Raw genomic sequence first — 14,975 nt, forward strand, 5'->3', positions numbered from 1 at the left:
TGTTACCTATTCTCTACACTATTATTATTATTATAAATAAATCTCTTTCAAATTAAAATCTTTTCATAATAACTAATTGTAATGATATTCAAAAATATTTACAATCTTATATAAGACAAGAAAAACATCTACATTTCCTAATTGATTGAATATAGTTTGTTAGAGGGATAAATGCCCAAAATGGCCATAGGAATATTCATACTTGAGGCTACCAGAACTCAGATAAAAGAAAATGATGGATTAATATTTTACAGCCAATATATCCATGAAACTGATTTCAACTTTCACTTTAAAGTCTTAAGTAATAAGTCTGAAGATATTTAGAGGGCATTGCTGATAATGTGTTTATTCTGTTTGACATTGGTCAATAGACAGACCATAGATTGAATTACTTACTGGAATATAAAAGATATCAACGATACAGCAACTACAATCAAATCTAAGATGTTGAAGAAACTACGACAAAATGATCCCTTGTGCCATATCAGACCATAGGTTACAATCTGAAAAGAAAAAAAACATATTTAAGAAATAATTGATGCAAGCTATACTTTATTGTAGTTCTAACATGGGTCAGGATAGGCATTATATTTGTGAATATTTTTGCCCGAGCGATAGTAAGGGCTAAAATTATACGAATATAATGCCTACCTATGTTAAAACTACAATAAAGTATAGCTTGCATCAATTATTTCAATTTTGATTAGGACAATTAGGGCAATTTCTAGGTCAGATTGTTATCAGTGTAGTTTGTTAAAGTAGGCTCTTCCACAAACCTCCTTTTTTTGTTTGTAAACCAGCAAACAACTGGCAATGGGATTTTTCAGAGGGGGAAGTGTTGAACAGCAAGCATCTAGGTCAAATATGTCAATTTCCCAATGCAACACATTACAGTCATAATAAATGAATTAGTAACAACATGTGCATCATTTAAGAGTTTGGAAGTGTTTTAGGTTAAGGAAATATAATAAATGCATGACAATTTGATAGAATTCATTATTCTGCAGTAGTCAATATACGCATGTGCAAACACATTTTATTGGATTTAGAGCATTCTTAAAGCAAAAGAAGCACATCGTATTAAAATAAGATACAAAACAAAGTTTAGTTCAAAATAAGATTGTTCACCATGGACTGTTTAACTGTCATTCTATTTTTTCAACACTGATTGTCAAGTTTGTTTTCTGGGGATTCATCTGTAATTTGTACAAGGAATGACAATGATGATATTGCCTGTATCATTCTTATGGTTACCAAAATGACTGGAAAAACAGTCAGAAATTTCTAAACCAAACTTCTCAAATTACATTAGGAAGAAAAATCATGATGAGAAACTTTTGAAGTTTTTTATCCAACATTCTAATTTTAATCTTACATTAATGTGTCTTCTAGCTTAAATCAGAAAAATTCAAATGCACACTGTAAAATGTATCAGTGGAACATAAAATTCAATTGAGTTACTTCCCTTTGTGTATATATCTAATAATTTAATGTTCAAGCTATCACATGCTACGCTAGGTAATCCTACAATACTTACTTTGATGAGAATTTCAATAGTGAATACAGTGGTGAAAAAATAGTCAAATTTATTGAGAATCTGAAATAGAAAGTAGAAACTTTTTTAAATTAACATTTATTGAAGAAAATGAGTCATAATGACAACCTAACAATATGGAGACATACATTTAACATTCAAACAGATCAAATGTTTTGATATGGTATATTCATTCAAAACAAATTATTTCATTAATGTACATGTTTGTATTTTAGGAAGAAATAATCCTGATCTATATGGTCCAATGTCTAGTAATCCTGATCTATATGGTCCAATGTCTAGTAAGAATTTTGAAAAGGTTACAGTAAACCAACTTAATGCCAATTTTAATCCGCAGGTAAATTATGAAAGTGTGATTGGTTAAACATCGTAACATTGGTAACATTGGTGACCCCTATGCATCAGTATATAGTGGGTTATTAAAACTCATAGGGGGTTCATAAAGTCACATCTCCTGTTAATTGTGAAGTCTTCTATTGATGTTGTTGTATTTCATTGTTTATTTTTCAAAAAACACTTCAGTCGAAGTCCTGTATGCGATAAATTTGTTATAAGGTTCACTACTGACCCCCTAGGAACCATACAGGTTTGAACAACAGACATAATAGTAATACTTACACTGTTTCTCTTTTTATCAAAGCCTAGCGGGTCTTCAGCAGCTAACATACCACTACTGATTATTATACAGGCTAATACCACATTGCCAAAGTATGGATGGTTACAGATCTTGTGACATATTATACGGAATCTGAAATACAAAACACCTCAATTAAGGAAAGGAACAACAAAATAATTCACAATTGACACTATAAAATGAAGATATTGTGGTACAATTGTCATTGAAAGAACTATTTGGTTTAAATCAAGTATATGGATATAAACAACAGGTCACTGTACAGACTTTAAAAAAACCCACACAATATCGTATTCTATATATGGGCATGGAATAACAAAACCCACAAAATGTTTTATTCTATTATGATAATGTCAATATCCAATGAATCAAGGACTATTATTCATGGAAGAAACAAAAGTAAAACTTGGTGTGTCCTCACTTGTTTGTTTTAGAGAAGACAAATAATGATGAAGCCTCCGGAATCATTTTGACTTTTTCGTTGGGTATTTCTGTGATACGACGAGGACGTGCTGTAGAATGATGAGATTCATCTTCCTCATCAATTGTTTCATCGTCATCTTCCATATCATTCTGATTTTCATCTTCTTCTGAAATATATATAAATAATTCTGAATAAACTGAAGGGTTTTGTTAGCAAGATTTGTACCATCTAATTCACCATTATTAAATAAAAGTTAAGTTATATCATTACTGATTTCTTAATTATGTTGTTAAAATCCTTTTCCTTACTGATGATTCTATTTATGGTGCATATGGACCATTATTTCAACTTCAAATTTGCAGGTTTTCTAATTACTCACTGCTAATAGGTGAAAATTTATGTATGTACGAACTTAATGCCCCCTCCGCTATGGCAGTAACATAAAAAATGTGGAAAACTGATTTGAAGGACTGACAGATAGACAGACAGGCAGACAGACTGACAAACAGAATGAAAACCTATAGTCCCTTTAGACTTTGTCGGTAGGGAACCAATTATAGCTGGTTACTTTAAAGTCAAGATCTACAAAAACCAGTAGGTTATACATGTATTATAAATGGTTACCTTGACTTCAGATGGTTAATAGTTTGGTATTTAAGTATAAGAGACATAGAAAGAGGAGTTTACCATTACCCTCTATTGGTATCTGATGGCTGTCAAGGAACTCCCCTGGGGTTATATTATAAATTGTAACCTTGAGTTCAGATGGTTAATAGTTTGGTATGTAAGTATAAGAGACATAGAAAGAGGAGTTTACCATTACCCTCTATGGGTATCTGGTGGCTGTCACGGAACTCCCCTGGGGATCCATCGCTGTTATCCATTCGTACTCTGTGTGGCTCAGGACTGTCATCTTTCCTGTTAAACAGAATTATTGGGAATTATTCTCATAGATATAATGGAGCAGGTATAATTCTATACATGGGGGGAAAAGAGCACAGCATAAGAATGTCAGTATTAGTGATTGTTATCTGTGCTAATTGAACACAATTTCAGCAAGTTTGTTTCACTGATTGGTATTATAGAGAGGATTGTTCATCGATGTTAATTTATATGAAACAAATATTTATAATTTTTCACCACTTTTATTTTGCTTATCAATCTATTAGGCCAATTAAAATTAATTGATAGATTTTCATCCCCGCCCGCCCCTCTGAAATAGTCCCGCCGATTTTTTTTATTTTATAAAATTTACGATTTACGGATTTTGTTCGTTTCCGTTACCAATAACCGTTAAAATTTCGTTTCATTTATGACTTCCTGTTTCAATTTTCGGTTTTGTACCTCGAGTAAATCTAACCAAAATGATTGTCGACATATTCTGCTGCTCTATGACAACATCATCTTTCGAGAGTAAAAACTGATAACGATAATGACGTGAAATATTCGTGTTACGAGAAAAACGCTGTGTCCTAGACCACAAATCGCGGTATGTCACAAATTTCTGTGATTAGAAAACTGGATTTTTTTAGATAATAACTTTGTGTCAGGAAGTTTAAATGTGAAAGATATCCAAAGCGCAAAAATCGTGGAACCCATTGATACAGAAAACATGACTGGATTAAAGATATTGAAACACAAACACGAACTTGTTTATTGAGTTTAAAAAGTCGACTAACATACGCTTTTTATTTACAGAAGACCTTAGATTTTACCCATAATTATATTTTCATCTTGCATAAATGCATAAGTACCAACCCTATTATTTTAAACACTGTTTGAGTTTTCATTTTATTCTGTACTCATAATAATTGTGTTGCATACCAATGCATTTGCTTCATTTTATGGGTACTAAAAACAATCGATTAGGAACCCAAATACATTTGGTGTAGAAAGTCCAACTGAAGAGAGCATTTCTACACGTCTTTGTTGTTTAGTTTCGCAGTAAAGCCGCAATTAGAGACATTTATTTTAGGATTTGAAAAATAATGTAAGATTCCTCATACCTGTGTATACATGATATAAGCTTATTATTACACTTGCATACATGAAGAACTCGTCACAAAATGGTTTCATATGAAATAAAATTTAAAAAATAAAATCCTCCCACCCGCCCCATTTTTTTCAGAAATTTGGATGAAAATCTACTAATTAATTTTAGTTGGCCTTAATAGAAAGATTAATTTGTTAACCAGGAAAAAGAGACTAGGAACAAAGATTTAGAATCCAATATACCTGTAAGATCTAGATGACCTTGCACTTGGTTTCCTGGAGAGTCTCCCCAAGTCTTCACATTCCACTGTACCTTCTTCATTCATCCCTCCTACACCTTCATCTTCATCAGGCTGCTAATCAAAATATCATCATTGGGTTATAATAAACAAGAAAACATTCAACCCTACAGCTCCCCCCTCCCCCTTTACTAGCTCATCTTCATCAGGCTGCTAATCAAAATATCATCATTGGGTTATAATAAACAAGAAAACATTCAACCCTACAGCTCCCCCCTCCCCCTTTACTAGCTCATCTTCATCAGGCTGATAATCAAAATATCAACATTGGGTTATAATAAACAAGAAAACATTCAACCCTACAGCTCCCCCCTCCCCCTTTACTAGCTCATTTTCATCAGGCTGATAATCAAAATATCAACATTGGGTTATAATAAACAAGGAAATATTCAACCCTACAGCTCCCCCTCCCCCTTTACTAGCTCATCTTCATCAGGCTGATAATCAAAATATCAACATTGGGTTATAATAAACAAGAAAACATTCAACCCTACAGCTCCCCCCTCCCCCTTTACTAGCTCATCTTCATCAGGCTGATAATCAAAATATCAACATTGGGTTATAATAAACAAGAAAACATTCAACTTTTCAGCAATAAAGTGAAATTTTGTAAATTTGTAGAAATAAAGCTAAATAAAAATATCAAATTGTATATAACTCATTTACCTTCATACCCTCTACTAAGTTTTATTACTGTTTTTTTCAGAGGAAAATGTTGCTCAATATTTACTTTTCTGTGAAGAGTTTTGTTGGCTGCTGTTTGTTTAACCTTATCTTATAATTTTTGTTAGACGCCATAGTATTTTTTCCACTAATTTAATTGGCTAGATCAAAACATTAATTTCATTGTCACATTTCATTTATCTGAGATTTTAAAATATAAAGTGTACAAAGATGTCCGTCTTTTTTGTTTTTTTGTTTTTAACTTAGTTTGCTGCCCCAATAACATTCCTATTGTACTTGTACGTTTTGCTATACTGTCAAATAGGATCAAACTCTTACCATTGCCTCAATAAGATTCCTATTGTACGTTTTGCTATACTATCAAATAGGACCAAACTCTTACTATTGCCTCAATAAGATTCCTATTGTACTTTTTGTTATACTGTCAAATAGGATCAAACTCTTACCATTGTCTCAATAACATTCCTATTGTATATACTTTTTGTAATACTGTCAAATAGGACCAAACTCTTACCATATCTTTCTCTCCATCTGGTGTTCTACTTTTTGACCTTCGTATAGATCTCATTCTTTCTTTTTCCTCCTCTTGTTCTTCCTCAATCTCCGTCAGACTCTGAGCATCAGCCAAGTTATCAACAGCAATGGCCAAGAACACATTCAACAATATATCTAACATATAGGTTAAGGCAAATACATATCATACTAAATATCAACAAAAGAAGATGTGGTATTATTGCCAATGAGTATCACTAAAGTGGGCTTATTTTATTGTCTCGTATACACAGTTTGTTTTAAAATATCTTTCTCCATCTTCATGTTAACAATATAAATAACTTTCAAGTTTCATTAGGTCAACATATATACCATAAGTCTCTCTTTTCTATTTTTTTACTGTTCTTTTTAATCTCATCAGAAACAGCTCTTTTTCCTGGCGTCATCATAAAAGTCATAGTATAAAGTATTTGGAGAATTTGGTTTTGATGGTAGAAATTTAATATTTCTATTTAGAATGATTTAGAAATTAATATATTGCCTATAGATTAAGACTGTAAATAGCCCTGTAGATGTATTTTGGTTACTAATATATTGCCTATAGATTAAGACTGTATATAGCCCTGTAGATGTATTTTGGTTATTAATATATTGCCTATAGATTAAGACTGTATATAGCCCTGTACATGTATTTTGGTTATTAATATATTACCTATAGATTAAGACTGTATATAGCCCTGTAGATGTATTTTGGTTATTAATATATTACCTATAGATTAAGACTGTATATAGCCCTGTAGATGTATTTTGGTTATTAATATATTGCCTATAGATTAAGACTGTATATAGCCCTGTAGATGTATTTTGGTTATTAATATATTGCCTATAGATTAAGACTGTATATAGCCCTGTAGATGTATTTTGGTTATTAATATATTGCCTATAGATTAAGACTGTATATAGCCCTGTAGATGTATTTTGGTAGATGTATTTTGGTTATTAATATATTGCCTATAGATTAAGACTGTATATAGCCCTGTACATGTATTTTGGTTATTAATATATTGCCTATAGGTTAAGACTGTATATAGCCCTGTAGATGTATTTTGGTTATTAATATATTGCTTATAGGTTAAGACTGTATATAGCCCTGTAGATGTATTTTGGTTATTAATATATTGCCTATAGATTAAGACTGTATATAGCCCTGTAGATGTATTTTGGTTATTAATATATTGCATATAGATTAAGACTGTATATAGCCCTGTAGATGTATTTTGGTTATTAATATATTGCCTATAGGTTAAGACTGTATATAGCCCTGTAGATGTATTTTGGTTATTAATATATTGCCTATAGGTTAAGACTGTATATAGCCCTGTAGATGTATTTTGGTTATTAATATATTGCCTATAGGTTAAGACTGTATATAGCCCTGTACATGTATTTTGGTTATTAATATATTGCCTATAGGTTAAGACTGTATATAGCCCTGTAGATGTATTTTGGTTATTAATATATTGCCTATAGATTAAGACTGTATATAGCCCTGTAGATGTATTTTGGTTATTAATATATTGCCTATAGGTTAAGACTGTATATAGCCCTGTAGATGTATTTTGGTTATTAATTTATTGCCTATAGGTTAAGACTGTATATAGCCCCGTAGATGTATTTTGGTTATTTTGTGTTGTTGGATTTCTGTCTGTTTGTCATATCCCATATACTATGATCATGGTGAAAACAAAGGATACAGTTACCACAAATAAACAATATAACAAAATAAAAACAGACAAGAAAACCAATCTTATTCACTCCACCAAAAGCATCAATTCCTTTATACATCACTTCGTTCCAATCTTCTCCTGTCAGGATCTATAATACAAAAATTATTAGCTTTTAAGATTTACTGAAAAATTTAACTTCGTACTTTGTTTGGCCTTTTTAACTTTTTTGGATTCGTGCGTCATTGATGAGTCTTTTGAAGACGAAACACGTGTCTGGCGTAAATACAAACTTTAATCCTGGCATCTATGATGAGTTTTTTTTAAACATTTATATTACATTTTTCATCCTTTTGTTGCTAAAAAAAAAATGAATTGTTCTTCATCACTCAAATTAGATCTGAACAAATGAGAAAATAAACGTACAATAAATGGATAAAAAATACTGAATCAATAGGATACTGAATACTTATACTGCACACCAACTTTTAAGGTTAACACTTTTTACATGTAATGAATACATCATATTAAAATCAAACAAAAAAGTGCATGCTTATGACAGTTTAATAATTGTTAAAATTACAAATATCCAGTCTGTCAGTATAGAAATTAAACAAAACGTTGTATGTGATGAGTGACTTGGCTATACTTCTAATTACTATAATCCCTCTGAGTTCACAAGTCAGCTCACCCTTCAAGACTGTGCATTTAATTGACATAAAGATGAACAGATAGGATAAATGAATTTAACAGCCATCACAGAATGTCTACAGAATAATCTTACCTGGAACACTGTTAACATTGACTGCCAGAAACTGTCAAAGTTACTGCGAGGTTTAGGTTCATTGTCAAAGTTAAAATTCCCACCAAATAACTGCATCCCCAATAAGGCAAATATCACAATAAAAAGGAATAACAACAAGAGTAAACTGGCTATAGATCTCATACTGTTCAACAGTGACGCTACCAAGTTACGCAGTGATGCCCAATACCTGTGGCAGAGAAAACATTTAGTTATATTCAAATGCGATTTTTGATTCGTCAATATCAAATATATAAATACGGTATTAGTTTGTGAATTAGGATAGTCGTCTTTTGAATTCATTAAGTATGTGATTCCTTCAATTATAACAGAAAAAGCAATTGTCTCGCATAAAATTATCTTTTTTTTTTCATCTTATTTCATTCTGAAGCATGCATATAGATACGAAATGTCTGATGTATAGATGATGTCATTTTTGTAAGGTTCAAAAGACGAGAACAATCTTATGCAAATTTTTGGATTAAAGTGATTTTACCTCGAAATGTCTCTAACTGAATATTGGTTAGTTTTGTGTAAGAGTGGAGATAATTGTATTGTATTTTAATTTTTGTCTACATCAAACTTTGTTTTACTGTCTCATATATCCATGTACATACATAAATATGTGTAATTTCTTTTTAAGCATTTAAAATTGTAAAAACAACATTTACTAACTTTGAAATCACTAATGGTTTTATAATATAGTGGAAGACTTTAATGTATTGCTCATCATATTCAAATATCAAAACAGATCTTACATCCACAATATGTGTATCCTCATTGCTGAAAGTTATATGGTGGACTATAATTGCTTACATCCACCTATTTTGATATCTTGTGGAAAGTTGTCTCATTTGGTTATCATACCAAATCTCCTTCTGTTATATCATAAAATACTCAAGTGTTAGAAAATTAAGATTGAAAATTTTCTATATATCATGACATACCTGGTGGCTTTGAATACCCTAAGTAACCTTGCACAACGTAACACGCTCACTCCTAATGGAGGCATTACATTTGTAAAAATTAAGATGGCTTCTACTATACTGAATAACACAACTAAACTGTCAAAACGGTTGAATAAAGACACAAAATAGCCTTGGAAGCCTAAACTGTACATTTTGAGAAACATTTCTAATGTGAATAGCACAACAAAAAATAAATTGGCAACTTCTGAAAAAGAAAAGAAAAAAAGGAATTAGTAATATACAGAATCAAAAAATGTTCTCCACTCAAATATTCATAATATAACAAAAATATGTTTGATGAGTTATTGAATTTCAAGAAAGTGGTTTTAGTTTTGCAATGCTGTTCTGTAGCTTAAAGGCAAACATAGATGTCAGGAATAAAGAAATCATCTCTCTATTTTGTTAATCTTTTCACCCTATATTCCTAAATGGCTGAATTTTGAGGTGGTAAAAACTACAGAATCAGATTTTTCGCATTTTATTTATAACATTGTAGTGTGCCGTCATTGAAGTTTTCTCAGATAATATCGTTATGGTGTGGTCAAAATTAGATCTATGTCTATCATTGTCTATTCCTCACTCACTTTTTTCTCTCGAAAATGTGTTGTGTAGGGGGCTTTTTGTTCCATATACTGGTCATTTTGGGGTTGGTTATAGCTTGTGTTCACTGTGAGCCTGTATTAAAGGCTGTACTTTGACCTATAAGTGTTTACATTTTACACATTACGACTTGGATGGAGAGTTGACTCATTGGCACTCATACCACATCTTCTTATATCTATATATATATAGGACAATGATGTCAGCCTATGTGTGTATCTATAACATTGTTACACACAGTTTTTTAATTGTATTTTGTAAATACATTAAAAGATATGAGATACGTTACCTTGGAAATCATCCAACCAATCAGGTTGTCCATAATGTTCTGATGTTAAAACACATGTATTCAGGAACACCATCACAATGACAAGCCAATAAAAAACTTGAGATTTCACTAATTTTCTACATAATCTTCTACAACGTCTATTTAACTTTCGTAATCTACGACTGCAAAATAAATCAAACATAATTAACAAAAATTAAATCATGATATATTCAAACAAGAAGACATGCTATAACATGTAAATGCAGTGTTCATAGTGGAAAACAGCAAACAGTTTCAATATTTTGATTTGACCTACATTGGACCTCATGACCTCAAGTATGTGAGGCTAACATACTGCAATGAGATCACATAGTTTGTAACTTTCAATGATAAATTAATTGTTATACAAATGTTCTCATACTATGAGTAAACTGTTGTTCATTGGTATATAGACCTTATTTGGTATTCAGAAGACTGCTTTTCATTCTTATATGACCTTTATTTGGTCTTCAGAGACCCAAGATTTTGCATCATATGAATTATTAAATACAAAATGCACTTTTGAAAAGCTGATAAACATGATCATTATAAGAACATCTCAGCATAACATATCCATTTAGTGAAATTAAAATTTGTCATGTTTTCTAAAAGAAAATAATTCTGAGTCTGAACAATATCTAAATTAAATGATTAACCTTATCACAATAGTATCAACTGTAATCTTTACTGTGACAGTGGACAGGATGGTGGGAGTCTGAACTGTTATCCTCCTGTAATAGCCATGTCAGTACCTACCACTTGAACATAATATAAACATTAGGACTCAAGACTTAAGATATATTTGTATGACCTACCTTTTCCTTATGCACCATGTTTGTTGTATTTCACCATTTTCTACATCTTCTGTTTTGTCTGAAGCTGTTTCACTGGCATTTTCTGTTCAAATTAATTAATATCCAATTAAATCATGCTGACAAAATATGTTTATGCATTTTTATGTAAGAGAGGTCTGTAATTGATCAAACAATACTTTTCTGCTACCAATAATTTGTTTATCAAACACTTTTTTTTTGCTAATGAAATTTATCAAATAGATTTTAAATAAGTCAAAGTTCTGCATCTCAAAATTTAAATAAATACATGCGACATAATTTTCATAAACTTACAAAGACAGTTATTGCAATTAAAATATTAAAACCATGAAAATATCTGTTTTATTCGGTTTTATTGGCATTTTATTTCTTAATATGACAATTACTATGACAAAAGATTTCCTTCTCAAAGGATACCTTTATAATTCTGATTTCTACAAAGGCATTGGGCAGATGTTCCTTGTAACTCAAGGTGAACAAATAATGGTCAGTTGTTCCATGCCCTTTAGGTAATGAGCAATACAAATAAGAGGTTAGAACATACTTGTACATTAATGCTTTATTATTTGAATGGACATGTTATTATTCTATATTGTGCTGACTTCTTATTTTCAAAATGTTTTTATTCTAAAAAGAATTAATTTTTGTGAACTTTTTTTGCTAAAATGAGCATTGATAATTTAACTTTTGTCTAAAATGGTCATTTCCACATTCTTTATGTGCTATGCCTGTCCCAAGTCAGGAGCCTGAAATTCAGTGATTGTCTTTAATTCATGATTATCAAATTTATTTTTAAGTAAAAAGTTTTGTTATAAATAAGATTGCTAGTTTTCTCAATTGAAAGGTTTCATATTTTCCATATGAGGGCCATTCACAGCTGACTATAGTGTATGTTGAAATGTTTCATATTTTCCATATGAGGGCCATTCACAGCTGACTATAGTGTATGTTGAAATGTTTCATATTTTCCATATGAGGGCCCTTCACAGCTGACTATAGTTGAAATGTTTCATATTTTCCATATGAGGGCCCTTCACAGCTGACTGTAGTTGAAATGTTTCATATTTTCCATATGAGGGCCCTTCACAGCTGACTATAGTGTATGGGTTTTTCTCATTGCTGAAGGCAGTGTAATTGTGTCAACTTCATTTAAATTTTGGGGGGTTGTTGTCTCATTGGGGATCATATCACATCTTTTGATTTTCATAATGAAAATTTCAGTTTGCTAAAATAGGTTTTTAATCTGGCGCTACAACGCATTGTACTTTAGCCCTATAATGTCTGATTTTTCACTAAAATGTCCTCCACACTAAAACACAAAACATTTTACAAAAAGAACAACGTGATTGAAGTTTAACTAAGATTGATTCTGCTTATTAACTTATAGATGTGTTTTTGTGTAAGCACCTATTTCAAGTATGTAATCAAAACTTTTCAACAATTTAAAATCTGAAAACACTTTTTTAGTTTCCTTTTTCATAAAATTTTCAGCAATAAAAGTATTAGTCTATATACTTAGGCTTCTTTTCACAATCCCTAAAATAAATATCAACCTTAGCTTTGATTCAAAATATTTGTGTGTTGTATAAACATAATAATGATCTTCAGTAATTGGGAAAACAATGTATGTTTCTAGACGAAAAATTAACATCACAACACAATGTAACCCTCTATAGTTTGCAAACATTTATAATAACTGAACAAAAATAAAGGTGAATATTTAGTAAAAATGTTGACTTCTATAACTTGTCTCCCATGAATGTGACCTATATTAACACAGACTACACATCTTATGTGTGTTCTACAAATTGTCTCCCTTGAATGTGACCTAAATTGACACAGACTACATATTTGATGTGTATTCTACAAATTGTCTCCCTTGAATGTGACCTAAATTGACACAGACTACATAGCTGATGTGAGTTTAAGTGGAAATACTTTTATATTCTTCATATGTCTTGTTTGACATAAAAACTCTGATAAATGGTAGTCTTCTTAGAAACCAGGCAAAGCACTCGTCTACAGAAGAGCACAGATAAAACTAAAAAAATACTTTCTTTTTATAACAGAATGGCAGTCCATTGTCAAACTTCAGTCATGTAAAAATCAGGCAAACAGTATCTAACTAAAATTTTCCAAAATTTGACCCCAGGGCCTATACATTTAGAAGTTTATCGTGAAGTATGCTTTAAATCTTGTCCAGTTCTTTTATCAACAAGACAAGTTATACCCCTAATAGCCATGTATAAATTTCATGAAAATTGATTGTCCCCCTTCTCCCCCTTTTATTCAGAGGGAAAATTCTACCCTTTAAAAGCTGACACTTATTACTTCACAAGGTTATAGCTATATAATATTGTATCAATCATAGAGACTACTATTATCTGTCAAAATCACTGCTGCAACTGACAAGTTTGATCCGAAATATTAATAACTAGATATTCAAATCACAGCTAATGTCTTCAAATAAAAATTACAATTTAGATTTTAAATTTCCAATTGGAATAAAAAGAAGATGTGTTATGATTGCCAAATGAGACAACTCTCTACCAGATCATGGTTTATATTTCAAGTCAATATTCTTGAAATCCTTGATTGGACATATTTAAATGACAGAATGCTTTATGCATAAAGATACCAAACACATGCAGATGTATTCTGTGCAGTACACAGCAGATTTGATTGATGACAGATTGACAGCTTCCATCAAGTGAAAATAATCGTCAATCTTATGAAATAGAGACATGTTTTAACAAGCAAGAGGACCACATGCAGGTAAAAGTGGTAAAAACACCAAAACCAAAGGTGACATTCACAATGGCTTATACCAAAAGGGGTAAAACACTTCAAAATCAGAGGTGCCATATAAGCAATGGCTTATACCAAAGGGGTTAAAAACACACTAAAATCAAAGATGCCATAACAAAGGCTTATACCAAAAGGGGTTAAAACACACCCATACACAAAGGCTTCTACCAAAAGGGGTTAAAACACACCCATACACAAAGGCTTATACCAAAAGGGGTAAAAAACACACCCATACACAAACGCTTCTACCAAAAGGGATAAAAACACACCATAATCAGAGGTGCCAAAACAATGGCTTATACCAAAGACTTTCTTTTGCAGGACTTCCATAAGCTTTCATCATTTCAAATGCACATTTGATTTCTTACTTAAAACAAGTAAAACATCAATACAGATTAGTGCAAGATAATTAGATATAACAAGCTGTCTTAATTAAAAGCCAAAACAAATTTAAAATTCAAGCAAGAATAAAACCAATTTAATAAACAAAACAAAATTAAAGCCAATCTTTACAGTAAATTAGTAAATAAGCAAATGAACAGAAAATGAAAAAGTAATTTGTTTTTGTTTGACCTGACAAGGCATGATGCATGAAAGTTTTAAACAGGTATCAATAGCTTTTCCCTACATTGTGTAGGATATTAAACAGGTATCAAAAGCTTTTTCCCTACACTGTGTCGGATTTGATAGAATCAACTATTAATGTAAAATGATCAAAGTTAGAGATACATTTTAAGTTGTTAGTGTGTTTGTTGAACTGTTTCTGTAAATACTGTAAAAAAAATCCTTATCCTAAATATACATGTACAAAAATGTATTATATTTTTCTCAGGACAGTAAACACCCAACAATC

General features: G+C 31.2%; 1 protein-coding gene across 9 annotated transcripts in view; it reads right to left on the bottom strand.

The window, feature by feature from the left end:
* LOC139520827 (muscle calcium channel subunit alpha-1-like) overlaps window positions 1–14,975 on the bottom strand; it is a 146,746-nt gene that overhangs the window by 60,470 nt on the left and 71,301 nt on the right. For 8 of the 9 annotated variants that reach the window (XM_071313844.1, XM_071313810.1, XM_071313836.1 and 5 more), the window contains exons 10-21: window positions 11,297–11,378; window positions 10,464–10,624; window positions 9,554–9,779; window positions 8,589–8,796; window positions 7,835–7,955; window positions 6,103–6,257; window positions 4,849–4,961; window positions 3,431–3,531; window positions 2,611–2,779; window positions 2,174–2,303; window positions 1,538–1,597; window positions 397–503 (exon numbers count right to left, since the gene is read on the bottom strand). In XM_071313844.1, the coding sequence (XP_071169945.1) occupies window positions 397–503; window positions 1,538–1,597; window positions 2,174–2,303; window positions 2,611–2,779; window positions 3,431–3,531; window positions 4,849–4,961; window positions 6,103–6,257; window positions 7,835–7,955; window positions 8,589–8,796; window positions 9,554–9,779; window positions 10,464–10,624; window positions 11,297–11,378 (1,633 nt within the window). The remainder of the gene's footprint in view (window positions 1–396; window positions 504–1,537; window positions 1,598–2,173; window positions 2,304–2,610; window positions 2,780–3,430; window positions 3,532–4,848; window positions 4,962–6,102; window positions 6,258–7,834; window positions 7,956–8,588; window positions 8,797–9,553; window positions 9,780–10,463; window positions 10,625–11,296; window positions 11,379–14,975) is intronic. The other variant, XM_071313853.1, reaches the window with a different exon arrangement.

This window comes from Mytilus edulis, chromosome 1 (assembly GCF_963676685.1).
Source record: "Mytilus edulis chromosome 1, xbMytEdul2.2, whole genome shotgun sequence".
Lineage (NCBI taxonomy): Eukaryota > Metazoa > Mollusca > Bivalvia > Mytilida > Mytilidae > Mytilus > Mytilus edulis.